This window comes from Panthera onca, chromosome B3 (assembly GCF_046562875.1).
Source record: "Panthera onca isolate mPanOnc1 chromosome B3, mPanOnc1 haplotype 2, whole genome shotgun sequence".
NCBI classification, from domain to species: domain Eukaryota; kingdom Metazoa; phylum Chordata; class Mammalia; order Carnivora; family Felidae; genus Panthera; species Panthera onca.
The window spans coordinates 245,001-272,367 of NC_138344.1; the positions used below are offsets into that span (position 1 = coordinate 245,001).

Sequence of the window (27,367 nt, forward strand, 5' to 3'; positions counted from 1 at the left end):
TAACCAAAAGCATATTACCACAACTGTTATGTACAGAACTACCGAATCCTGTAATTGAACTAAAATAATTGCTTACATTACTAAGGGATTATTTCAAGGACCTAAAAATGATTTTTTCAATCATTTTAAGATGGACTCTTCCCAAGAGGTGCAAGGACTACAGAAATACAAATACATCAATATATATATTTTATAATTTAATAATAAAAGACAGTTATGAAAACCCCTCTCCGTGTCTTACTGACCCATGGATAATTTTACCTGTTTTATTGCATTTAAAACTGCTTCTGATAAGGGTGCTGTATTCCCCACACATGTTGAACATCCATAGCCAACTATTTCAAATCTGCATTTCAAAAAATAGATGTTATTGAAGAGAACATTCCAACACTTGTACCGAAAGCACAGGTCTTCATCTCCATCACTGTAATGAGATCACCTGAGGGAACGTTCCTGACCCTCGGATCACCCCGTGTCTACCTGTTTCACGGCTTCTGAGCAATCCAACCTGACCGTCAGGCATGCCACCTGTACTGGACGCCCGAACCCCGATATTTAGAACATTCCCGAGATCTGGTGACCTAAATCCGCCACAACACCTGCACCCTGCACAAGACAATTACCCAAATATCACCGTCAGGGCTCTCAGTTGACCGTTTTAAGAACTGATACTGTACTTCTATCCAAAGTCCCAAGAGGGACTGGTGGGAGGAGTGCAGCAAGGCCTCGGAAGGGACACCGTGACGGGAACCCCAAACAGTAAACCGCTTGATTCTCAACCAACCAAACTCAAAGAAAGTCTCTGACAAAAATCCCAAGACGACAGAACTAAAAACTTACAAGCAAAACCCTCAAAATTACTCTCAGCCACTCTTCTAAAAGCGCAATTTTTAAATTTATCACTCTTGCAAAGGAATTGATCTCTGTATGTTAACAGGTTCCAAAATACACCCTGAAAACAGAGGAGGCCTCCGTTATGTTTTTTTTTTTTCGAGTATGTAAGAAATGAACGAGTTCTCTACGAAGTTCAGGGACAGACGAACCTGTGCTTCACAGGGCCAATAGCCTCACAAAACGCCAACTAAGACAACCTGCCCCAGTAATAATGCAGCTGGTATATTTCACTCTTTCCGAAACTGACCTGCCCCTCGCAGAAACTATGCACACTCGGTGCCATTCCTCAAACCACCCGTTACTTGGTCTCACGTTTGTCTTCCCACCCTTCAAGGAGCTAGAGACCACGCCTCCGACCTCTTGGCAGCCAACACGCTGCCTCGTTCCTGGAGTCTGCCCATGCCCAGCAAATTTCTGCCGAGGGAGAAGGCATCAAAGACTGTGTTGGATCGGCAAGGTAACAGGTAGAACAAAGCGTATTTTTTCTATCTTCTCTTTGCCTATGAAAGGTTCTAACAAGTGGCTCCGATCACTGCTGAACACAAGGTCGATATAAACAGCAGACCGTCACTTACCCAAGCTTACTGAGATATGGTAATACTCCGCTCGAACTGAGGTAATGTGTGACCATCCCACTGCCTGGAGATAAACTTGTTCTTATGTAAGGGTTAACACGCAGACCGGCATCTACGGCCTTTTTAGCCAGAAGACCTGCACGGTAAACAATGGCGTATCAGGGCAGCACCCACAACCTCCAATTCGTGTGAGGGTAAAAGCCCGAATTCATCAATTCGCTGTCATTATTTTGCCCATCCTATCATGTTGATTTGTTTCATTTAAAACAAATAAAAAACCTTAACACTGTAAATTATTAAGGTACAGCCTGATATCATGGCATCCTACACACACATACACACACACGGAAAAACAGGATACATAATTAACATGACACACACAGGTAATACCTATCACTAGCTGAACCATTTGTTTACTTTCTAGTAAATGAACCATTTTAAATTCCCCCGTAAGAAATTAAAATTTCACATTTATTATACAGGAATCTGTACAATTAACGAATTGTTTTATGAACATACAACTAATTTCATTTACCATCCTTGTCAATAATCTTTTACTTCCTTTACATTCTCAGTGGACTCTAGCACAGTGCTATGGTAAACTTCTAGTAGATTATTGGGGCGCCTGGGTGGCGTAGTCGGTTAAGCGTCCGACTTCAGCCAGGTCACGATCTCGCGGTCCGTGAGTTCGAGCCCCGCGTCGGGCTCTGGGCTGATGGCTCGGAGCCCGGAGCCTGTTTCGGATTCTGTGTCTCCCTCTCTCTCTGCCCCTCCCCTGCTCATGCTCTGTCTCTCTCTGTCTCAAAAATAAATTACAAAAACATTAAAAAATAAAAATAAAAAGGGGCGCCTGGGTGGTCCAGTCGGTTAAGCGTCTGACTTCAGCCAGGTCACGATCTCGCGGTCCGTGAGTTCGAGCCCCGCGTCAGGCTCTGGGCCGATGGCTCGGAGCCTGGAGCCTGTTTCCGATTCTGTGTCTCCCTCTCTCTCTGCCCCTCCCCCGTTCATGCTCTGTCTCTCTCTGTCCCAAAAATAAATAAAAAACGTTGAAAAAAAAAATTAAAAAAAAAAAACAAAAAAAAAAAACAAAAAAAAAACTTCTAGTAGATTATCAAGAGATTTGTTAATTAGCTATACTTCTAAATTAACAGAAGAAGCAGATACAACCTAAAACTAACAGACATGTAAGTAATAATAATAAGAATTTACCTTCTGTGTAATAAAACTAATAGCATAAGTCAAAGTCAGGCTCCTTTTTTTTTTTTTTAATATGAAATTTATTGTCAAATTGGTTTCCATAAGGTCAGCTCCTTAAGACCCAATTAAAATCTCAGAAAGTCGGCTGAGTGTCCTACTTGGGCTCAGGTCATGATCTCAGGGTTCATGAGTTCGAGCCCCAAGTCGGGCTCTGTGCTGAGGGCTTGGAGCCTGGAGCTGCTTCAGATTCTGTGTCTCCCTCTCTCCCTGCCCCTCCCCTGCTCAAAGTCTGTCTGTCAAAAAATAAATGTTAAAAAAAAAATTTTTTTTCATCTCAGAAAATCTCTCAATATCAAACAGAGACACTGATATACATGCATAATCTACGACACAAAGCATCACAGGAAAGGAACAAATGGCCGTAAGCGAGGCCTACCTGCAGCGAGCATGACGGACGGGTTGCAGTTATTGGTGCAGCTGATGACCGCGGCAACGACCACAGACCCATGGCACAGCCTGAACTCGCTTCCTTCGTACTGAATACGCACGGTATCGTTCTGCTTTTCAGCTGCGATCTGGAAGCCTTTAAACCCAACCTACACAAGTGTGCACATAAATACAAATACCCTGGGTATGTATAGAAAAAAAGACTGGGAGAAACTACAACAGATTCTTGACAAATGACATTTAACACTTTAAGTTCTGACTACGTGTGAGTGGTGTTGAAGCTGACGTTCAGTAGCTGTAACTCAGCTGAAGCACGAATGTGACAGTCACGATGGAAGTCTGCTGGCACTCGTAACCACCCGGGATCCAGCTCTGTTTTTCTCTACTCCTCCCACTTCCGACAATCCTCAAGAGATGATGCAAGGTCTCTGTTAAAATGGCCCTGACAACTGGATTCAACAGGATCCTCTGGGTGAGAATGTGTGTGGAATGGATGAGACAGGACTGACTATGACTTGGTAACTGCTGAAGCGGGTATGTGGGAATCCGTGAGACCACTTTATTCCTGCACAAGTATGACATTTTCCGCAATAAAACAACAACATAATTTAAGAAATTATAAAAAGAGGGGCGCCTGGGGGGCTCAGTCGGTTAAGCATCTGACTCTTGATTTAGGCTCAGGTCATGATCTCAGTTTGTGGGTTCAAGCCCCGCGCTGGGCTCTGTGCTGACACTGAGCCTGCTTGGGATTCCCTCTCTCCCTCTCTCTCTCTGCCCCTCTCCCCAGTCACACAGGTGCGCTCTCAGAATAAATTGTAAAAAAAGAAACGATGAAAAGGCTCTGGGAAGAAAGTCAAACACTAGTTCTTAGAATAGAGAAAGTGTTAACATTTTAGCCACACTTTTCAGACAAAGTACAAACCCAGAAAGTCAAAGAGGTCACGTGCCATTCAGTTACATTTACCAGATTTTATGAGAATAACTACACAGTTCAGAAGTCGAGAACAGTGTGTCCAACAGAACTTTCTGTGAGGACGGACACACTCACGATCTGAGCTAACACTAGAGCACCATGACCACAGGTGGCTAATCAGCGCTTGAAGTGGAGGCGACCAAGAAACTCCATCCTTAACTTGAAATAACAGATTCAGGGTCTGATCGTCACAGCAGGCCTGGGACCGAGCTAATCAAATGACCAACTCGCACATGGGACGGCAGGAAACCGAGGGGGCTGCCAGTGCCAACATGCGAGAGCACAGTGGCCGACGGTGGTTCCGGGCCACCGGGCGGATCTTTACCCCTGAGCACAAGACGCACAAAGACAGTGGCGAGGAGACCTGCCTTTTCATTCAAGCAAGCCTGGAAGTCACGTTTCATATCCGCCACGGCAACTCTGTCCTGAGGTCTCTTTGGACCGCTGACGGACGGAACTATTGAATTCAGATTAATCTGGATCACCTAGGGAACGAGAGAGAAGAGGAAGACGAGGAATTAGAATCTGTTCAGTACAGACTGCAATTCAGCACTACTTTCTGAAGCGCAACAAGTCCGTTCATGTTTGCTGTAACAGGACACACACCTCCAGAAATAAAGATCTGAAAACAACCCAATTTATGAAACGGAACACACAAGCATCTGCTAAAAGCAAGAGTAGCAGATCGGTACGCAAACCACCCCAACACGGATCAGCCGGTCTACACAGACTACAGCGTCCCTCCCCATCTCTCTCCTCTGTCATCCAGATGCCTGACGATTAAGACAACGGCTGTGCCAGCCACTGATCTGCGGCCTCCAAGCTCCACACGCACCCTTCCTTGCTCTGTGACGATGAAGGTGGCTCAGGAAACACTGCTCCTTCCTCAATGTGCTCAACACAGGCTGCTGGAGGGACACAGCGGGACTTCTCTCTTCCTGGTCCCCAAGTATCTAGCTGGGCAGGCTCCTGTGAGACCATGCTTTCATTGCTTGGGTTAAAAAATGGTATTTTCTTAAAACCCAACCTCCCAACTAGGTTCCTGTGTTTCTTCTGGCATTTCTACCATTTCCCTCTGTCCGTTTGGGTCTTATCAGTTTAAATGAAGTTTGCCTACACTATGCCTTTCACCAAGATTCAACCGCCCTGCTTACCCTAATCAATCGTAACTGCTACGCCGCTTTGCTTGTACATCACTTCATGGACCCAGTGATTCTCACCTTTACATACTTAGCAAGTTTACCTTGAAATCAACATGCTAATGGGTTTTAGTTTTATTTTTTTAATTTTTTTTCAGTTTACATCTAAGTTAGTTAGCATATAGTGCAACAGTGATTTCAGGAGTAGTTTCCTTAATGCCTTTACCCATTTAGCCCATCCCCCCTCCCACAAACCCCTCCAGTAACCCTCAGTTTGTTCTCCGTATTTAAGAGTCTCTTCTGTTTTGTCCCCCTCCCTGCCTTTATGTTATTTTTGTTTCCCTTCCCTTATGTTCATCTGTTTTGTTTCTTTAAGTCCTCATATGAGTGAAGTCACATGAAGTTCTCGGACTAATTTCACTTAGCATAACACCATCTAGTTGCATCCACGTAGTTGCAAATGGCAAGATTTCAATCTTTTTGATCGCAGAGTGATACTCCATTGTATATATATCTACCACATCTTTATCCATTCATCCATCGATGGACACTTGGGCTCTTTCCATACTTTGGCTACTGTCGATAGTGCTGCTATAAACATGGGGGTGCGTGTGTCCCTTAGAAACAGCACACCTGTATCCGGTGGATAAATGCCTAGTAGTGCAGTTGCTACCGGTCGTAGGGTAGTTCTATTTTTAGTTTTTCGAGGAACCTCCATACTGTTTTCCAGAGTGGCTGCACCAGCTTGCACTCCCACCAACAATGCAAAAGGAATTCTCTTTCTCCGCATCTTCGCCAACATCTGTTGTTGCCTGAGTTGCTAATGTGAGCCATTCTGACAGGTGTGAGGTGGTATCTCATTGTGGTTTTGATTTGAATTTCCCTGATGATGAGTGATGTGGAGCATTTTTGCATGTGTCGGTTGGCCATCTGGATGTCTTCCTTGGAGAAGTGTCTACTGTTCATGTCTTTTGCCCATTTCTTCACTGGATTATTTGTTTTTTGGGTGTTGGGTTTGATTAAGTTCTTTGTAAATTTTGGATACTAACCCTTTATCTGATATGTCGTTTGCAAGTATCTTCTCCCATTCTGTCGGTTGCCTTTTAGTTTTGCTGATTGTTTCCTTTGCTGTACAGAAGCTTTTTATTTTGATGAGGTCCCAGTAGTTCGTTTTTGCTTTTGTTTCCCTTGCCTCCGGAGACGTGTTGAGTAAGAAGTTGCTGCGGCCAAGGTCAAAGAGGTTTTTGCCTGCTTTCTCCTCGAGGATTTTGATGGTTTCCTGTCTTACGTTTAGGTCTTTCATCCATTTTGAGTTTATTTTTGTGTATGGTGTAAGAAAGTGGTCCAGGGGCGCCTGGGTGGCTCAGTCGGTTAAGCGTCTGACTTCGGCTCAGGTCATGATCTCACGGTCCGTGGGTTCGAGCCCCGCATCGGGCTCTGTGCTGACAAGCTCAGAGCCTGGAGCCTGTTTCAGATTCTGTGTCTCCCTCTTTCTCTGACCCTCCCCTGTTCATGCTCTCTCTGTCTCAAAAATAAATAAATGTTAAAAAAAATTAAAAAAATAAAGTAAAACCCTCAAAAAAACAAAAAAAAGAAAGTGGTCCAGGTTCATTTTTCTGCCTGTCCCTGTCCAGTTTTCCCAGTGCCATTTGCTGAGAAGACTGTCTTTATTCCACTGGATATTCTTTCCTGCTTTGTCAAAGATGAGTTGGCCATACGTTTGGGGATCTATTTCTGGGTTCTCTATTCTGTTCCATTGATCTGAGTGTCTGTTTTTGTGCCAAGTTTTATTTCTTAAATTTGGTCAAGTCTTTAATAGGTCAAATTATTCTTTTTTATTATACAATGCAAGGTTTTTCATTTAATTTTTCTTATTCTTTCCCTTTATGTCTTAAAAAACAAAACAAAACAAAACATGGCACTACAATAAACAGAGCTGAAAGGGACCAAAGAACGAGGAGCTCACACAAGTGCGCTCCCTATGATCTGCTCTGGCCCTCCACACACCTAGGTGGGCTCACATATGCACCCAACAGTCAGCACTGTGCCAGGCGCACCAGGGCGGGGGGCACGGCACCACACAAAACTGAGCGTTCCTCTCCTCTTACTGGCATTCTGGCAGGGGAGGCAGGCAGACACGTATAGAAATTAATACATTTCAGGCAAGGACACATGCTATGAAGAAAAATAAAGCTGGGTTGAGAAAGTGGATAACCAGACCTATGACAACACCAAGTGCTTTTAGATGCTTAACACGCTCCTAGAAAATGAATTGTATTAAAATTCAGACTTCCCTGAAAGTGAATTTTACTTACTTCAATATAAATTTCCAACAGGTAAGAAATATTGGCTTAGACTGATCATAAAATATCTTTAACATGTAAGACCATATAACTGTATACCCCTTTCATAACATATTTTTATAAATACAGACATTAACCAGGCAGGCCTCATCAGAATTGATATTTTCAGAGGATATCTGACTCTTTTTTCATAAAGTAGAAAAAAAGTTAATTTGACAAAATGTTGTAAAACTACTGAGTAAAATCTAAGCAGGGTCATAAACAACATTTACTCGTTAAATGTTAAATAATGATAGCTGACACTGAGCACTTTCTGGGTCCCTAAAACCGTTCGAATACATTCCTATTTAATCCCTTAAGAATACCTTCCTATTTTAGAGATGAGGAAGCTGAGGCAGAAAGGCTAGATAACATGCCCACAGCCGTCCTGCCGGTAAGTCCCAGAGCTGGTACTCAAACCCGGTGGCTAAGCTGCAGAACACACACCCTGACGGCGACGAGGGGCCTCTCTGCACACACCTGGGAGTACTCAGGTTCTCCTGAGTTCTTCTGGTCATTTCGAAACAACTTCACAGCTTTAAGGTATGTTTCCATCGACTCGAGTTTGGCTTTGTCAAAACCTAAAATGAACATTAAGAACAACAAAAATACAGTAAGAGAAATCTTTGGAGGTGCTGAATTCCAATGATGAGCAAGACACAGACATTACACATTACTACTCAGAACAGATTTCTTTACAAACTACCACTTGATGCTGTTCTCAAGAGCAGTAAAAATTTTGCCCTTGGTGAAAACTCTGCTTTATAAAATACACACCAGTCCCCCTTTAAAAGTTACTCAGAGACAAGATGAGAAATACGGAGCCAATTCTAGAAAACTCACAAAAAAACAGTTTGCAGAAGATAAATCGGTAACTACACTGAATATAACAAATTATCACCCACCACGAAGGACACTCATTACTTTTCCTAAAAAACAAATACGAATAGTCAAAATGAAAAAATAAGTGAATGTTAAGAAAAGGTTCACAGAGCAGTGAGAGGGATCTAACAGGATCTTCCAGAAATCAAAACCATCAGATGGTTAGCAATAAGAGCTCCAGTTAAATATTTGGGCAGCTCTCAGCCAGCATGACTAGAAGTAACTGTGGCCAACTGTATTTCCAACGGCTGGTGCAACGGCACACACCCAAACTGTGTTCTCACAATGTGCCATCGACAGCCCTCCATCAAGAGGCAGAGATCGGCCCTTGAAACTGAGCCACGGGACTCTCGACCGTTGGCAAACACTCTCTCCCAGGTCAGCCACCCTTGGAACGCCGCCATGTAAGCGAGCCCAGGTTACACGGAGAGAGCACACATGGAGGCTGTGGCTGACAGTCCCCGCTGAGCACCCGCTGATGGCCAGCATTCAGTGCCAGACATGCGAGCTCGCAGTTGTCAGGACTGCGGGCCTGAGCCGCCAAGTTCTGCGTCTGACAGCCTGGACCCCATGGAGCAGAGACGGGCGGTCTCTCCGTCTAAACCACGGGCTTGCTGAAACCACGCGGCCACACGTGATTATTGCCGGTTTGGGCCACTAAGCTTTAGGATAATTTCTTACGCAGCAACACGTCATTACCACACAACTCATATTAACATGTAGGAAGGAGACATCTCGACCATTTCGCTTTCAAATGTTCTAACAAACAAACCCAGTTTAGAGAAAGCTCCGCATTCAGTGAGAATCGTTCCCTCCAACGTTCCAAGTGACCAAGTGTCCATTTTGCCATTTGACTTACGGATTTATAAAATCTTCCCCCCAACTGAAGAATACTAGACCTCACCCCCCCCCCAAGTACACTTATGACGAGAGATTAGTTCAGCAATGGCCTCTTAAAAAGGGAAGTGGACCACATAAAAAGGAGAGCCGGGGTCTTAAGAAACATGAGCACATCCTGGTCTTACAGGTATTTCTACATTAAACCGTCAATAGAAGACGGTCAAACGTCTTGCTAATCAATAAAAAAGATTTGGAGCCTGTAATCCTAGGCTGCTTTTCACAAGATTATGTGCTTAGTCTTCAGACAGGGCGCCGGTCCCCAGCCTTTGTGTGGTGGCTCCTCTGTTCCTGTTAAGGGGACAGCTGCACACATGCGCCAGCCTGACTTCCACTAAGCTGCAGCCTTTGTCCCTAAGAAGGGTGTGGTGGCCGTCATTCCTGGAACAAGTGAGGTGACGATCTGCAGTTTGAGTAATTCCTTTAAAATACTGTAGACGGGCCACAGGGGACCAGGTTTTGAGAACACAATACTCTTTCAAGAATGCGAGGCAGTTTATTTGAAAGCCAGTTGCAACGTAACAATTTCCTGAACATTCAATAACCTGCACAAGGCAGTCGTTTGTTACAAGTTATTTCAGACAAACACGCTGGAGACAGTAACACGCTCGCCCTGCCGATATGTCATCTTACCTGTATGTTCTAAATGTTTTAATGTCACATTGTCAACAGGGAAAAAGCTGAGGGTAGCACCGTACTCTGGACACATGTTTGCTATTGTAGTCCGATCCACTATAGATAACTGTGAAACTCCACTTCCAAAAAACTCAACAAACTTTCCGGCCACTCCTACTTGCCTGAGGTGCTATGTAAAGGGATACACAGAAACGCACACAAAATTAGTAATGAGAAGACTGGCAAGGATTCTCTGAAAACTGCAAAATCGAATGTTTAACCCCTACCAGTGACAGTGAATGAGAGAGGTTCTCTGTTGTTCTTACCAAACATCAACTCGTTCTGGGTTTGCAGGTATTTTAAGCAAAAGGTCAACAGAAGAGTGGCCCAGTGTCACTGTCAGGCAGGGTCAAAAGGTCTTACAAGCTGAAAATGGCTAAGATCCACACGTGCACGTCCCCGAAACGGAGGTGCACTCGGGACTCGGCGCGGCTGTTAGCTTGGCAGCCCTCTTTCTTTCACAGCAGCACGTAAAACCGTGGTGCTTCTAAGTGCGGATGGCATCTCGCATTTAACGGAACACTAACACACTGATAAAACTGTGTATTTAAATACAAAAACATGGGGGCGCCTGGGTGGCTCAGTTGGTTAAGCGTCCGACTTCGGCTCAGGTCACGATCTCGCGGTCCATGAGTTCGAGCCCCGCGTCGGGCTCTGTGCTGACAGCCCAGAGCCTGGAGCCTGTTTCCGATTCTGTGTCTCCCTCTCTCTCTGACCCTCCCCCGTTCATGCTGTCTCTCCCTGTCTCAAAAATAAATAAACGTTAAAAAAATTAAATCAAATACAAAAATATGTACTGGCTATAAAAATTCTTCAAATTCTAACCTTGGTCCAAATATTTACAGCTTCGTTAATTATTGGTAAGTTTCATTCTGACAGGACGTCACATGTGGCTTCAAACTTCGTTCCTTGTCAAGCCATGTTTGTGAGTTATCACCAAACAGCAGCAGCCTCAGCCTGGACGAGGACGGCGCCCAGGGAGGGAACTGGGGACAACCTTCAACCCGTGAGTGATACTCAGTCCTGACGGTCTAGAGGTGCTGGGGGCCACTGAATCCAGACTCTTTCATAAAAGGCTAAGATGTTTCTTTACGTTGCCGGCTCCAGTTGTGAGGATCCGAGCAACACAGGGAAGATACGCCAAGGCAAACGCTACGCCACCAAGTCAGTGAGGCACAACAACATACATGTGGAAAACAATACACGACTCATCCTATAAAAATCACGAATAGAACAGAACCTCAAAAGAGAAATAAAGTATTTAATAAATGAAACATACATGAAAGATTTAATTCTTCTATCAATATACCCAAATTTAAAAACATATAACACCGTTACAAGGAACAAAGCCAGGGGCGCCTGGGTGGCTCAGTCGGTTAAGTATCCCACTTTGGCTCGGGTCATGACCTCACGGTTCGTGGGTTTGAGCCCCGTGTTGGGCTCTGTGCTGACAGCTCGGAGCCTGGAGTCTGCTTCACGTTCTGTTTTTCCCCCTCTCTCTTCCCCTACCCCACTCATGCTGTCTCTCTCAAAAATAAATATAAACATTAAATTAAAAAAAAAAAAAAAAAAAAACAAAGCCAGAGGGGTCTAAAAAGTGGCATTCATTTTCAGGATGTCCACAGGAGAGTGTGGATTTCTCTAAACCCATAATGAGATATTCCTTTTTCTTTAGAAATGACCCTGCAATTCTCAATTTAACTTCTTGATCTTCTGGGGCCATACACTGAATCAATCATTTCTGCAAGGCGTCAGATTTTTCCTAATTAGGGAAAAAGGATCGACACTAAATGCTAAGAAGGAAGCAGGACCATTTTCTTCCTCTGCAGAGAATTTCGAAAGCCTTGAGACCAACAATCTAACCAGACAAGTGGAGGCTCCAGGATCTGAATTGGAGCCATAGGTGGGATATTTCCCATGTGCATTTATTTAACAGAATGGACTTAATCATTAAAATAGAATTAGTCAAGGGGCATCTGGGTGGCTCAGTCAGTTCAGCGTCCCACCTCGGCTCAGGTCATGATCTCACAGTTCATGGGTTCGAGCCCCTCATCAGGCTCTGTGCTGACAGCTCAGCCTGAAACCTGCTTCAGATTCTGTGTCTCCCTCTCTCTGTGCCCCTCTCCTGCTCGCACTGTCTCACTCTCAAAAATAAACGTTGAAGAAACAATTTTTTAATAAAATAAAATGTAACTAGTCAAAACCAGAAATTTAGGGGGCACTGCCTGGGTGGCTCAGTTGGTCAAGTGTCCAACTTTAGCTCAGGTCATGATCTCACGGTTCATGAGTTTGAGCCCTGCATGGGGCTCTGTGCTGATAGTTTGGAGCCTGGAGGCTGCTTCTCATTCTGTGTCTCCCTGTCTCTCTGCCTCTCCCCTGTTCACGTTTTGTCTCTAAACGTTAAAAAAAAAAAAAATTTTTTTTCAAAATCAGAGATTTAGGATGGACAGTTACAAACTGCTGTTCACTAAGAAACTCTAGAGTACATGTACTAAATGCACACAGCCGATATTTTTTTTTTTTTTTTTCAATGTTTTTTTTATTTATTTTTGGGACAGAGAGAGACAGAGCATGAAAGGGGGAGGGGCAGAGAGAGAGGGAGACACAGAATCGGAAACAGGCTCCAGGCTCCGAGCCATCAGCCCAGAGCCCGACGCGGGGCTCGAACTCACGGACCGCGAGATCGTGACCTGGCTGAAGTCGGACGCTTAACCGACTGCGCCACCCAGGCGCCCCAACAGCCGATATTTTTAAAATTCAGATGAAGTTTTTATAAGATCCTTCTAAAGTGTTTAAACAGCCAAGAGAAAATCTTGACCCTCCCACACTTCTACAGTCTGTATTATCCAGTAGAATAGTTTCTCAAGGGCCAATGATTCATTTAAGTATTCAAAGAGATGCGGGGGGCACCTGGGTGGCTCAGTCGGCTGGGCGTCCTACTGCAGCACAGGTGATGATCTCACAGTTCATGAGTTCAAGCCCTGCACTGGGCTCTCTGATGTCAGCACAGAGCCTACTTGGGAGTCGCCGTATGCCTCTCTCCCTGCCCCTTCCCCGCTCACACACGTGCGCTCCGTCACTCTCTCTCAGCCATTAAGAAGTAAATAAAAGTTTTAAAAGCAGCATTCGAGGAGAGGCAATTATTCTCCTAAATACAATTTTCTAATCCAGAGGCAACGAGCGCTTACGAGGCAACATGGCTGAGAGCCCAGGGCCGAGGGCCGGGCCTGCCTGGTAGGGACCTTGCTCCACCTCCCACTGCTCGGCCCCGTGTCCCTTCCACGAGTCACTGAGCCCAAGGGTATGTCCATTTTCTCAGAATGGAAATGGGGACAGTCCTAGGACCGATGCCACAGGCTTGTAATGAGGAACACGCGAGCCACCGTGCCACGTGAACAATGGCCCAACACCCTAGACAAAGCAAGGCTTCCCGACCGCTGCCGTGATTGTGAGGACAGCTGCGAGGCCACGGCCAGGGAGGCCAGAGCCCCGAGGATGTGGCAGCAACTGCAACCCTGCTCTCGAGGGGCCCCGTGCTTCAGGCCCACTGAGTCACACAGGTGCCACAATTACCTTCGTGATGCCAAGAACAACATCTATGGACGTAACAAACGGGTTTGACGAGCCAGTTAGCTCACATCCCACCACCTCCGGTAACGTAAGAGAAACGGGCAGGCCAAGCATAACTGCTTCTGTCTCGATGCCTCCGACCCCTGAAGAGACAAAGACAGACGTTAGCGTGGCACAGTTCAGCTGTGGTTCTCTCTGGGGCACCAAGCGCTCTGAGTGCCTGAGGAGCTGGTCTGACCATACTCGCTCTCACTGTGCATGTGGACCCAAGTCCTAAGGAATGACTCCACTCACGTGGTTGAAAAATATTGGTGTTCACCTTCCTATTAAATTCAGTAAACAGTCTTTATTACGCTAAGTACCGCGCTAGGCTCGAGACGTAGATACGAACGGAACCCAGGACCGCCAACCTCAAGAGGCTCTGTCCAATGACAAAGACTTCTCAACCCAGTAAGGAGGGCATGTGCCCTGCCAGAGGGACAGCCTGGGCAAAGCCACGAGGCGTCCAGTAAAAGCACAGCCCACGCTGCGCAGTAAACACTCGTGTGCAAGACACGTGTGCACGAACGGCCGGGAGCAGTCACACAGGCCTAGAGCACAGGCCTAGGCCGCATCGCCTTCACAGACGACGTTCCGCCACGGCTGCTCCACGACAGCAGTGCCCGGCCGGGCGCCGCACACCGTGTTCATAAACCCTCCCTCGCGCCACACTGTCCGCAAAGGCTAACACTCGTTTTTGTTGCTGTGACAGATGAAGAAACAGCCTCGAAGAGGCCACAGAGCCCGCTGACCTGCTACGTATGCTCTTTTGCAGTGTTCCTGAATCATCTCCCCCCACCCCCAAATTAAATATATTCAGTCATCTACTTACCCCACCCCAGAATCCCCAATCCATTCACCATGGTTATATGAGAGTCTGTGCCGACGACGCTGTCCGGGAAGAGGAGGTCTTTTTCTTCGAAAACCACTCTTGACAAATACTCTAAGTTAACTTGATGAGCCATCCCAGTTCCGGGAGGGATTACAGCCACATTCTTAAAAACTCTTGAACTCCACTATATTATGTTTGCATTTTAAAAAATCCAAGCGTTAGTATATCACCTTGTGCTCACAATCAAAATGCAATATTGACACAAAAAATACTTTACCGACATTCAATATGGTCAAAGTTGATAGCATACACGTAAAAACAAATATGCAAATACTAACCCTAAACATATTCATTTTGCAGATTATTAAATCAAAACTAGGTCAAAGAAAGATGATCTAGTAAGTCCAGATAAATGGTAGTTTTCTGTGTCCTAGGAACCACAGTGAATTACAGTCACTTAGTTTTTATCTTGTTTTATACACTGGGGTTTCCAACAAGATCTTATTTGAAGGAGGAAAAGGGATCCGCTGCTACAAAGCATTTAAGAACTACTAAAGGACATAAAAACCGTACTCATCACTATTTTATAAATTTAAATATAAAAATTTCCTCAAATCATGTGTACCTTGAAAAATTGAAGCCTCTCTCGATTTCTGCCAAATTCTACTTCTTGGTTTTTTAACACTGTTTCAGGTCTAAAAGGAAGAAAAGCCAGCATTACACGTATGTATTACACAGAAGACTCACCGTGTTTCTAAGAATTCATTCTCACGAGCACACACACATCTTAAAAACTCCTCGAACAACAATTTACCAGAGAGACTTCTCAGAATCAGCTGCTTTCTCGCAACACCGAAGTTCAGTTTTAAACACCACACCAGAAAGCTATTCCATCCCAGTGTCCCGAACCATACCGACTCACTGTGTGAGCTGGCTCAACGTATCAAAAAGAACAGAGCAACCTTTCCTGGATTCCCCTCAGCAGGAAGAGGGAGGGCAGTGGTGTGGCCTGCACCCAGCACGTGCACTTCCCTTCCCCCCGCTGGGCCCCGGTGCCAGCACGGCCGGGCGGCGTGGACTAGTGTGGCACAGTGGTGACCGTGGTGCGATGCCACTTCGCGCCTAAGAAACTTTCAGCAAAAACCTTGTATTCAACTCACCCAAATTGGAAAGTTCTATCTTACGTAGAAGTGTATGGACTATAAACATATCTTACATAAATCATATTTAAACTAAGAGACAAAAACAATCCACCTCCAAACAGTAAACACCGTGCCACTTTTAGAAAGCTATTTTTATCTAACGGACATTTAAACAATGATCTCTAAGGGCGCCTGGGTGGCTCAGTCAGTTGAGCGTCCGACTTCGGCTCAGGTCATGATCTCACGGCTCGTGAGTTTGAGCCCCGCGTCGGGCTCTGTGCTGACAGCTCAGAGCCTGGGGCCTGCTTCTGCTTCTGTGTCTCCCTCTCTCTCTGCCCCTAACCTACTCACATTCTGTCTCTGTCTCTCTCAAAAATAAACATTAAAAAAAAAAATTTTTTTTAAATGATTTCTAGCAGTGTTAAGTTACTTCGCCTGCCAGCTGGCGACTGTTAACTAGAGTATCAATACGACTTAAATTATACACGTTCTCCAGGGTCCAGAAAATTACAGTTGTTTGTCAACTTAAAAAACAAACAAACAAAAAGAAACAGGGCTCCTGAGTGGCTCGGTCAGTTGGGTGTCCAACTGCGGCTCAGGTCATGATCTCACGGTTCACGGGTTCGAACCCCACGTCGGGCTCTGTGCTGGCAGCTCAGAGCCTGGAGCCTGCTTCGGATTCTGTGTCTCCCTCTCTCTCTGCCCCTCCCCTGCTCACACTCTGTCTCTCTCAAAAATAAACAAACTTTAAAAAAACTTTTTAATAAAAAAATGAGTAAACATTAAAACCAAAAAAACAGACGGGCGCCTGGTGGCTCGGTCCGTTCAGCATTCGACTCTTGATCTCGGCTCAGGTCACGGTCTTGCAGTTCATGAGATCGAGCTCCGCGCCGGGCTCTGTGCTGACACTGCGGAGCCTGCTCAGGATTCTCTCTCGCTCTGACTCTCCTCTGCCCATGCTCTCTCAAAATAAACATTTTAAATTAATAAAAATAAACAAAGAGAAGTAAAATAAAACAAAGGCCATGTTGCTGCATGGTCACTCGAAGCCACAGTGCATGTCTATGCGCTTCTTCTCAGGGCTCAGGGAGCACAGCTCAGTTCCCACAGCGAGCAAGGCTCCAGGGCACCCCCCTCGTTAGCTCGGAGCCGGACTTCAAGTTAGGCGGCAGTTTCAAGGGCCAAGTGTACACTCTCAGCTCTCTGGCTGGGCCCGTGAGAAACACTCCCTGGGACACCGACGTGCACAGAAGGGCCACTATGTTCATACGGCCAGGGACCACAGTCAGCCCATCCGAATGCTGTGTAATCTGGACTCAAAACTGAGGGGAAATGTTACAACAGATTGGACTTTTAATTAAAAACAGACCATCTCAGCACTTTGCACTGTGCCAGTTACAAAAAGGCAGTCCAAAAAAAATCAATGGTGTTTGAATCAGGAAGTCTTCCTTTTCAGGAAACTGATTTCTGTGTAAGGAGAGATGTTAATCTCAAAAGTCAACCTGGATCTCACCATCAGGACAACTAGGTAGCAGGAACAAGAACTGATTACGTAAAACTGTCATAACCTGATGGTAAAGGACCCAGAGATCATCCTGAATTCTTAGCAAGGAAGAGGTCACTACTGACTGGAGGCCTCATTAAATATTGAGCGCCAGCTTGTACACCTACCAAGAATTTGAAAGATCCAATTTAACGTATTAGTGGTGCTTAGGATAAAGTATGTGTGGATATTATTCTTAGCTATCCTAAATCTTAAATGTGTTAAAATTTTTAAAATTTGAAAAAGTATGTCATTTTTTTTTAACTAAAAAAAAAAAAAAAATTTTTTTTTTCAAGTAGGCTTCAAGCCCCGTGCGGAGCTCAACGCAGAGCTTGAACTCACGACCCTGAGATCAAGACCTGAGCTGAGATCAAGAGTCAGACACTTAACCAACTGAGCTACCCAGGTGCCCCATAAATTAAAAAAATTTTGACAGTCTCTTGACAATGGGGTAAAACAACTCTTAAAAGTAAGAGTTAAACTTTGAAAATTTCATAGCATATAAAAACTGAGGTATAGTTTTTTTAAAAAATTACCTATTAGGAAATTTTATCGACTCCTAAGAACAGAATTCTTTCCTGGGCAGGTCCACTACTTCCCATGGCACCACATAGGCAAGTATTTACCTCAGAAGGCTCATTAAGTTTGTAATCTACAACAATCCTAATATTCTTAACACCGAGCTCTTTATGCGATTGGAAAAAGCAAGAGGTCTGAAACTATAAATAGGGAATTCACAGAAGAAACATGAACGTATAGTGAGCACACGAATGGTACAAATTCACTAAAATAAGAAATTCAAAGTTTAAGATGAGACCCCATTTTTCTGCCTACATTACTCACAAAAATGAAATGTATTTACAGAAAAACCTTCAGAAAGGTTCTGTTCTTCCTAAGGGGAAGTAGGTACTAGTCTTTAGAGACTACCATTTTAATTAACTTTGCTTCTCTCAGCACAACAGGAAACACACGTATGGAAGTGAGGCTACATAACAGGGACAGAAAGGAAGGAGACTGGTGAGGTTTCCTTAACTAAAACATAACCTGGCTCGGATCAGTATGTTTAGAAAATCCCATACTCAGGCACTGGTTGCAAATGAAAAGGACATAGGATGGGTGTGTTCTCAATCTGCGAAGAAAATTTTCCTGAGCTCCGGCCTGGTTCTCCAGAATCACAGGATCCTCGGCAGGCGGTCTGGCCTCTGCAGGGAGCCTTCTTAGGCTGCGCTTTGAGTGGAGAGAGCTTTCCTGCTTTCTGCGGCTCACCACCTCCAGGATTTGGAGCATTCTGTATTGCACTAGCATTCCAAAAGAGGAAACAGAATAAAACCATCGGAAAGTGACACAAATGTAGCTTTTCAAAACGCACACAGTTTGCCAATGGTATGTGGAATTAACTAAATGTTGTTCAATGTTAATACAGCATTTAATTCAGGTTTCAAAAGCAAATCTCAGCTTGCAAAAATATAATAATAATAAAATAAAACAAAAACAAAAAACTCAAATAGGTCATTTAAGTTTACGGAGATGACAGCACAACTCTGCACGCCCAATAAAATCATTTCACACACTTCCGTAACAATCGAGCTTCTAGCAAACACCTAACTAGGTCCTTTTCCCATCTATCAACTCAAGAGCAGCGCAGAGCCACAGTGCTAATCTCGAGGGCGAGAGCACTCAGGGGCTGGGACAATCCCGTCTCGCTACCAGGCTCCAGGGGGTGAGAAAGCAAAAGCCAGCACATCGCAACACAATCAGGTCTTCTCTAGTTTGACCCCGGTCACAGGGACCTTTCACACAGAACATATGTATTTCAGGGGAAGGAAAACAGAGTTTTAGCAAGCTCTGTGATTCTAATCACCAATTATCTAAAGACATTCATGGCTCACATCTTTAGATTCTCTCTCGAAGGCCAAGTAGGTTAAAAAACAAAAGAAAATGAAGACGAATTCAGACGGGCACTCCACAAAGCAGGTTCTAGGCTCAAACGTTTCTATCAAAAATGGCAGAATTCTACAAACATGAGTATCATTTGACATTCAGACTGAGTTAAAAAAAATTCACCAGTATGTACACTTCACCAGCTTTTCCTTTCATACGTGAGTGGATACTACCTCGAGCCCCGTACTCAGGCTTAACTGTCTCTACTCCCCTTCTTCTCACCGCACAGCCCCACCGGGCTGGCTGTCGATTAACGCGCACGGCTGTCCGCGCAAGTATCTGCTCTTACCATTTACTGAAGTCGATCTGTAAAGAATGGTCAACTGTGAGATCTGTCGGACGGGCAGGGTGGACTTTCTTAGGGTCGCCTCCAAGAACTTTCACTGCCTCCCTCATAGCAGCAAAGTCCACCATTGCTGGTATTCCACTACAAAGTAAAGAAATGAAAATCATGGCTCACGCTCTTCTTTCATATGCTCAAAGAATACACATCTATTCACTTTTACGTTTGAAAGTATCCCTTTCTGGTTTGCATTCGTGTTAGATCATGTACTTGTTACCCAAAGTTAGACGTACCCTGATTAATGAGAATTAAACATTACCTGAGAACTTGAGTGCTTGGGGGCCGACACACCAAAAATAACGAGACGTGATTTTTAGAGGCATACGGCAATTTCAAGAACTGTCTATGGAATTCTCTCCCTGTTTTAAATTCTGACACCCTGCTCCCTCCCTTCGCCCTGGCCCCACGCCCTTCCTCTCAGTGCCTGTCTCCTACTCCAAAGCTCTCCACGAGACACACGTATCTCCGGCTGACCACACAACAAGCATTCACCGCATGGCTTCAGCGTGCCAGACACCAATGACACAGGCTGGTCAGAGACAGCGCCTCCTCTCAGGAATCCGCTCAACAGTAACACAAGGACTAATATGGCAGCAAACAGAGGGTACAAAGCAGTGGCACACGAACCAGACGTGGGTGGGGGTGAAGGAGATGTTCTTAATTATCTAGCTAACTTCTATACCTCCCTTGAAACTCAGTTGAAGGTTAACTCTTCCAGTTACTAATCCCTGGACACCCAGATCAGGCAAAGTCTTTCAAGCCGGGGTCAAACGTTTTCGCTTGAATTCTAAGTGTGGCGGAAACCCACTAGTATATGGGGGCGTGACGCGACCCTAGTTAACATTTTTAATTAAATCACAATATGCTGTGCAAAGACAACTACAGACTCGGAAGTGTGCAAGCAGGGACACAGGCTAGAGACTGTAACAGCTGTAGTCCAGGTGAGAGAGAACGGGGCCAGGACCAGGAGAGTGGTGGAAACGGTAAGAGGACACGTCTGAAAGGTAGAGTCCGTGGAACTTGTGGACAGCCTGGATTACACACAGTGGGAACAGAGGGGTCAAGGTCAACCCCTGGGTCTCTGCCCTACATGCATGGAGGCTATAGGGCATTTCCTGTGACAGAAGAGACCTGGAAAGGGACAGGCGTGGCTGCTGGGCAATCTCTGGATGTGCTGAGTCTGACAAGCCACTCACTAGCTAAAGACAAGCAGGCAGTTCAGCAAAAAGAGTTTTTCGACAGAGTGTGTAAGAAACAAGTGTCTACTTTTTAACGAATTTATTTAGTTTAGAAAGGACAATTCTTTAAATTTATAGACTGATCTTCAGAATTAAAAACTGCAGAGCCAACCATCACGGAGTTTGAATTTTAAGAAGGAAATGTTCAGAAGGCCTGGATGGCTCAGTCGGTTGAGCGTCCAACTCTTGATTTCAGCTCACGTCCTGATCTCATGGTTCATGGGCTCGAGCCCCACATCAGGCTCTGCACTGTCAGCTCAGAATCTGCTTGGGATTCTCTGTCTCTCTCCCCCTCTCCAACCCCCCTCCCAGCGCATGCTCTCTCTCTCCCTTTAAATAAATAAATACTTTATAAATAAATAAAAAGGAAATGCTCTACCACTCACGTAAAATCTTGAAGAAGAACACGGGCTGGGAAAAAGGGCACTTCAACATTGCGTTGTTTGGTTTTCCAGTCTAAGATGTTCATGACATCCTGTTCTTTCATCAGAAAGCCGTCACAGTTCCGCACAGCAGCTTCCAACAGGACCCGTATTGAGTAAGGCAGGACATCTGATTCAGGGGAGAAGATCACTATTAACAAGGGAACAGTCTTACCTACGTACTGTAAAAATCACAACAGCAAAAAGTTAAAGACGGGGATGCGCTGTTTTCTCAATTAAAAAAAACTGAGTAAACACGGAGGAAAACACTGTTCATGTTAATGCCAGGCGTTCTATAAATTCAACTTTCCTATATGTAAGCCAAGGCTCTGAAGAAACTCTTCATACAAGAGTTGCACTGATTTGGGTACACGAGCCAGACAAGTATCTAATATTCAGGGAAGACCAAGAAAAACTGAAAAGCACAGAAAATGAGAATTAAATACAATAATTAAAACATCCCTAAACGGTGTAAAAGTCTTTTAACAAATTTTTAAAAATTCCCATTGAGGGGCACCAGCGTGGCTCAGTGGGTTAAGTATCTGACTCATCTTTTTTTTTTTTTTTTTTTTTTTTAACGTTTTATTTATTTTTGAGACAGAGAGAGACAGAGCATGAACGGGGGAGGGGCAGAGAGAGAGGGAGACCCAGAATCGGAAGCAGGCTCCAGGCTCTGCGCCGTCGGCCCAGAGCCCGACGCGGGGCTCGAACTCACGGACCGCGAGATCGTGACCTGAGCCGAAGTCGGACGCTTAACCGACTGAGCCACCCAGGGGCCCCTGTGACTCTTATCTTGACTCAGGTTGTGATCTCACAGTTCTTGAGCCCCAGGGCAGGCTCTGTGCTGACAGTGTGGAACCTGCTTGAGATCCTCTCTCTCGCTCTCAAAATAAATAAACATTTAAAAAAATAATGTAGAAAGTACTTTTGTTACTATGGTTAGAAACCAAAATTTTCAAGAGTAATGATACAGAAGTATAAAATCAGAGTAGCTAAGTTAAAAAAAAAAACAAAACACCTTACATTTCAATCGGAACTCATCTTTTTCTCTTTCTAGAAAAATATGTATTTCCTAGCTCTGCTCAGTGCAAATGCCCCCAACGACGATGATCCAATAGTAATGCACCCCCAACCATTCAGCCTGCTGTACACTAAATGCTATTTTCCCAATTGGAAGAAGACACCCGAGTTCCTTGGAGAAACGGTCAGTCCCGCGTTTGGGAAAGGGCACGGACAACGCGGGCCCAGGACGTCCTGTGTCAGAACCAAAGGAAGCAAAGGAAACTGATGAGTCAGTTTGATAATCAAAATGAACAATGACAGAAACTGCATCAAATACAAAAACAGCCCTTAGTTCATAATGACTCTTCAGCCGTGCAAGCTGCTAGAGAAGTCATTACCCCGAAAACTCACAAAAGGGAGAAAATCACTCATTAAGCTCGTCCTTCCTGATTTCAAGTCACCAACTAGTTCACGAAGACCAAGTCCCTCCACGCAGAAGTAAAGCTAATAAAAACAGAAGGGGAGTGACAGAATTCGACAACGCCCATCGAGCAATCTGGACAAGGCTCCGGTGCTCGGGGATACGGGAGCGGAACTCACAAGGGACCGAGCAAGCGGATGTCAACTCTGACCGCTTAGCATCACCGAAAGCAGGACGTTAGAGAGAGACATCCCCTGCCTCCTGAGGAGAAAACACACACCCCAAGTGACAAGGGTTCTCGCGAAAATGCACACGTACACGAGCCTGGTCCAATCAGCCAGCCCTCACTTCCAGCCAGCCAACGGGAGACACAGCGGCGGCGCCACAGTGAAGCGAAAGCACGAAGAAGCCATCAGCCAAATCCAGAACGCAGTACCTTCTACGGAGGAACAAACGTGGTTTCTTCCACATAAAGATGGCGTGGAAAAAGGAGAGAGGAAAATTACAGACCAAAGGAGATTTAAGAGATGGAATAACCAAATGCTGGGTGTGGCTCCGATTTGGACACCGTGTGACCAAATCAACTGTACAAGTTTATTTTTGAGATAATCAGGAAAACCCGAATACGGACCAGGTTTTACGTCCTATTAAGAAATTTCTGTTAATTTTGTTAGGTATAATGAAGGCGCTGAGTGTTATTTAAAAAAAAATGTAATGTTTATTTTTGAGAGAGAGAGTGTGAGCAGGGGAGGGGCAGAGAGAGAGAGAGGGAGACACAGAATCGGAAGCAGGCTCCAGGCTCCGAGCCGTCAGCCCAGAGCCCGACGCGGGGCTCAAACTCATGAATCATGAGATCATGACCTGAGCTGACGTCAGACGTTTAACCAACTGAGTCACCCAGGAACCCTACTGAGAGTATTACCTTTTAAGGTCCTTTTCAAAGGTCAGAGATATAGGTTACACAAATGGTGAAATATTTTTTTTTTAATTTTTTTTTTTTTTTAACATTTATTTATTTTTGAGACAGAGAGAGACAGAGCATGAACAGGGGAGGGGCAGAGAGAGAGGGAGACACAGAATCTGAAACAGGCTCCAGGCTCTAAGCTGTCAGCACAGAGCCCGACGCGGGGCTCGAACTCATGGACCGTGAGATCATGACCTGAGCCGAAGTCGGCCGCTTAACCGACTAAGCCACCCAGGCGCCCCAAATGGTGAAATATTTTAAACAAAAGATCGGCAAAATGTTAATAGGGAGCTGACAAATACATACTGGGTTACTGTTTTCTCCCTACTTTTAGGATTGAGATTTTAACTCCACAAGTTAGAGATAATGAAGTTGTAAGGGAAGAGACAAGGGCCACACAGCCAGAAACGCAAGACTGAGAGCCTGTATCCGCTCTTACTATAGGTCTGACCTGAGGACAGGGACTTGAGCGGATTCGTGTTCTGCCTGACAATGGAACACCAGACACCTAACAGAGATGTGGGCATCAGGCTCACGTGCAGCCCTCAACCCTACAACAAAGAGTAGTTCTGGAGAAATGTTAGTTCTCATCCTACCTCAGTCAGAAACAGAACAAAGTCCCCCAAATCAAGAGGAGCTGCAGGGGAGAAAATTTTCTATTAGAACATTTGGAAATAATGAGAAGGGAAACATCACAAAAGCCAATACACAAGATCAGTCTTGGATACAGCTAATTATTCCGGAAAAACAGTATCAGGAATATTTTTTGTCTGAAGATCTTCATAGAAAGCATTTAATCACATTTGTAATAACATATGACAAACTCCAGCAAGTATCTCCATTTCCTTTGAAACCCATTGAGATAATAATAAAGAGATAAAATTATGAACAGGAACAAAGAGAGAAGCAGAACCGAACAAATTTATGAAGACAGCGCGGGCACGATGGACAGATCCAGAGGAGGGGCAAGGTGAGCACTGGGCCGCAGGCAGCCCGGGCCTTCCCAGGGGCAGCGTGAGGGGCTCAGAGGCAATGGGACAGAGCCTTCCGAGCTCCCAGTGAAGACGGTCTCCGACCTAGAGCTCTCTGCGCAGGCCAGCCCTCAATCGAGTGTGCAGGCGGCAGACGCCATCCTCCCCAGGGGAACGCAAAAGCACACAGTCCGGGACATGGGTCTGTAGCACAGGCAAGAATGGGGACCCTTCCGGGCCAGGCTGTGGCCGTGCAAGTCACTTGACTTGCGGTCAGTGTCCCGTGGGGCAAAGAGCAAGGCCAGGCGGGACGCTGCCAAGAGGAGGGGAAAACTGGGGAGCCTGGCTGGTTCGGTCGGTGAAGTGTCCGACTTCAGCTCAGACCGTGATCTCACAGTTTGTGGGCTTGAGCCCCACATCAGGCTCTGTGCCTGTTTCAGATTCTGTGTCTCTCTGTCTCTCTGCCCCTACCCTGCTCATGCTTTCTCTCTCAAAAATAAAAAAAAAATAACAATAAAAAAATTTAAAAAACAAGAGAGAGAGAAGGGGAAAAATTAACTGCCAGACCACCTAAGGGTAGGGTAGAGGGTAGAGTTCTTCTGGAAGTTGTGGAGGGGAATTATTGACAAAGACTCCGAAAACTCAGGGAACAAAAAAAGACCATCGTTACTTCCAGGAAAAAATACAAAGTCGCAAGAGACGAGACGCAGTCATCACCTGCTACGTGGCCTGGCCGGAACACTTACAGCTGTGATAACCTAAGTGTGGACTACAGACTTGGCCAAAAACTGTAACTGTAATAACTAAGAAGTACATGGGATATATGGAAAAGAAAAGTGCCGACTTCTTATTTTCCACAACAGAAAGTTAGTGAAGTCTAAAGTTGGAAAATCAAAAAACAGGGGCACCTGGTGGCTCAGTTGGTAGAGTGACTCTTGATCGCACGCTTGTGAGTTTGAGCCCCACGTCGAGTGTAGAAATTACTTAAAAAAAAAAAAAAAAAACTTTAGAAGAAAAAAGAAAAAGAAAATAGCTATACAAGCAAGGCGATTTAGTAACGCGGAGGAGATCATGGTAAGAAATAACCATGGGAACGAAAGATCTCTGCAGAGCAGAAATGGAGGGCGGCGCAAGGGGCTACTGTTTAGTCATAATCTTAGTGACCTCCAGGTTTTTAATTCTATCGTTTGAACGTTAACATTAAATTTAAAAGCAGCTGTCAAATAAGAGTGCTTTAAACACAAAAGGAGTCACAAACGTCAACTGGACAACTGTCACTAACAAGCACTAACTTGCACATTTGCCTGAATCTGTAGTTCAGTACCAGCGGCCGACTGTGAGAAAGACAGACGCGTCCCACCCGTCCCTCCGACAGAAACAACTGCTCATTTCTCTCCGGCCTCACTTCCGGCTGGTCCCCAAGACACTACTAGGATCCCCCCCTCCCCCGCCGCCGGCATCCACTGTCGCGCCACCTTCCACACCGGAGACCGGCTGTCGTGTGAGCCGCAGAGCGTGGCGGAGGCCACAGCACGGACTTCAAAGGCCACCTACGAAAGTTCTCCAGCCTCGGCCTTGCTCTCCCGGACTCACTCCGGGGGAAGCCAAAGCCCGTTCGGAGGGCAATCCCGCGGCAGCGAGGAGGGGCCCGTGACGGATAAAACCGGGGCCCGGGGCCCGGGGCCAGCGCGCGAGCGGGGCTGCACTGCCCCGGGGGGCAAACCCTCCGGCCCCAACCATTCAACCGAGCCACCCTCAGGTCCTGACCCACAGGAGCCAGGAGAGGTTAACGCGTGTTTACACACGTCGTCCTTTAGGCACAACGCTTTCAGGCTGTTAGGCAGTAAAAAGTCCTACAGTTCTCTTCCCCAACTACTCTAACAGTGACACATGCAGCTATTTATTCAGGACCCACTCAGGAGAGGTTGAGGCGCTCTGCCTACGTCATCTGGTTCAATCCTCAGAGCAAGCCTCTAGGTAGACAGCCCAGAGCCAGAGCCACGGCCACAGGGGGCAGCCTAGCCGGTGTGGAAAGCCGGGTGCAGACGCTCTGGTTAGCCCCACACCCCCCTCTGAAACAGGTGCAAAGCTCAGGAAGGCCCCCAGGGTCTCCTTCCCTTTCTCCCTACCCCCTCCACGCGCACACTCCTGCTCCCACCAAACCATCTTTAATTCAAGTCCGCGCACCTCAGGGCCTTTCTGATCCCCACTCACCCGGGCGGTTCTCCAACACCGGGGAACTTCACCTTCTCTGCCCCCCGCGCCGCCCACCCACGGACCCCCTCACCTTCGCACTTCAGGCCCTACTCGCTTCCCAGACCCCCACTCGCTCGCCCCTTCGTTCTTTCATCCTAGCGGCCGCCAAAACACCAACGTGTCCTTCGGGCAGCGAACCCCACACCACTTCCTAAGAACTCTTCTTTCTGTTTCAAACCTAACATCACCGTTGGGGCGCCTGGGTGGTTCGTCCAGTCGGTTGAGCGTCCTACGCTTGATCTCGGCTCAGGTCACGATCTCAGAGTTTGTGAGTTCGAGCCCCGTATCGGGCTCTGCGCTGACAGCGCAGGCTGTTTGGGATTCTTTCTCCCTCTCGGCCCCTCCCCTGCTCACACTGTCTCAAAATAAACTTAAAAAAAATAATGTTACTGAGGCATATTTTGCCCATCGTGAAAATCACCCTCTCCAAGCACAAAATTCAATCCTAGATTTACTGAGTTGTACAATCAGCACCTGTTCTAGAACATTTCATCACCCCATCGGCCCCTCCCACCCATTGGCAGTCCCTGTCCTCTCCTCTCCCACCTCAGGAAACCACACAGCCACTTCTGTCTCTAGCTCTGTTGTCTCTGGCTCATCTCATACTGACAGAATCATACAGTCAGGTCTCTCAGGGTGTCCGGCTTCCTTCACTGAGCGTG

At 45.8% G+C, this 27,367-nt stretch overlaps 1 protein-coding gene across 3 annotated transcripts in view; it reads right to left on the minus strand.

Annotated features, from left to right (window-relative positions):
• IREB2 (iron responsive element binding protein 2) overlaps positions 1-27,367 on the minus strand; it is a 47,390-nt gene that overhangs the window by 11,560 nt on the left and 8,463 nt on the right. The window contains exons 3-14 of one of the 3 annotated variants that reach the window (XM_060617464.3): positions 21,056-21,221; positions 19,378-19,515; positions 18,227-18,445; positions 15,088-15,157; positions 14,463-14,646; positions 13,595-13,734; positions 9,980-10,151; positions 8,048-8,148; positions 4,455-4,571; positions 3,103-3,262; positions 1,470-1,605; positions 262-346 (exon numbers count right to left, since the gene is read on the minus strand). In XM_060617464.3, coding sequence (XP_060473447.1) covers positions 262-346; positions 1,470-1,605; positions 3,103-3,262; positions 4,455-4,571; positions 8,048-8,148; positions 9,980-10,151; positions 13,595-13,734; positions 14,463-14,646; positions 15,088-15,157; positions 18,227-18,445; positions 19,378-19,515; positions 21,056-21,221 — 1,688 coding nt within the window. Of the gene's footprint in view, positions 1-261; positions 347-1,469; positions 1,606-3,102; positions 3,916-4,024; positions 4,572-8,047; positions 8,149-9,979; positions 10,152-13,594; positions 13,735-14,462; positions 14,647-15,087; positions 15,158-18,226; positions 18,446-19,377; positions 19,516-21,055; positions 21,222-27,367 lie in introns of those variants that run through there. The other 2 variants (XR_014137762.1, XR_009605621.3) reach the window with 2 other exon arrangements.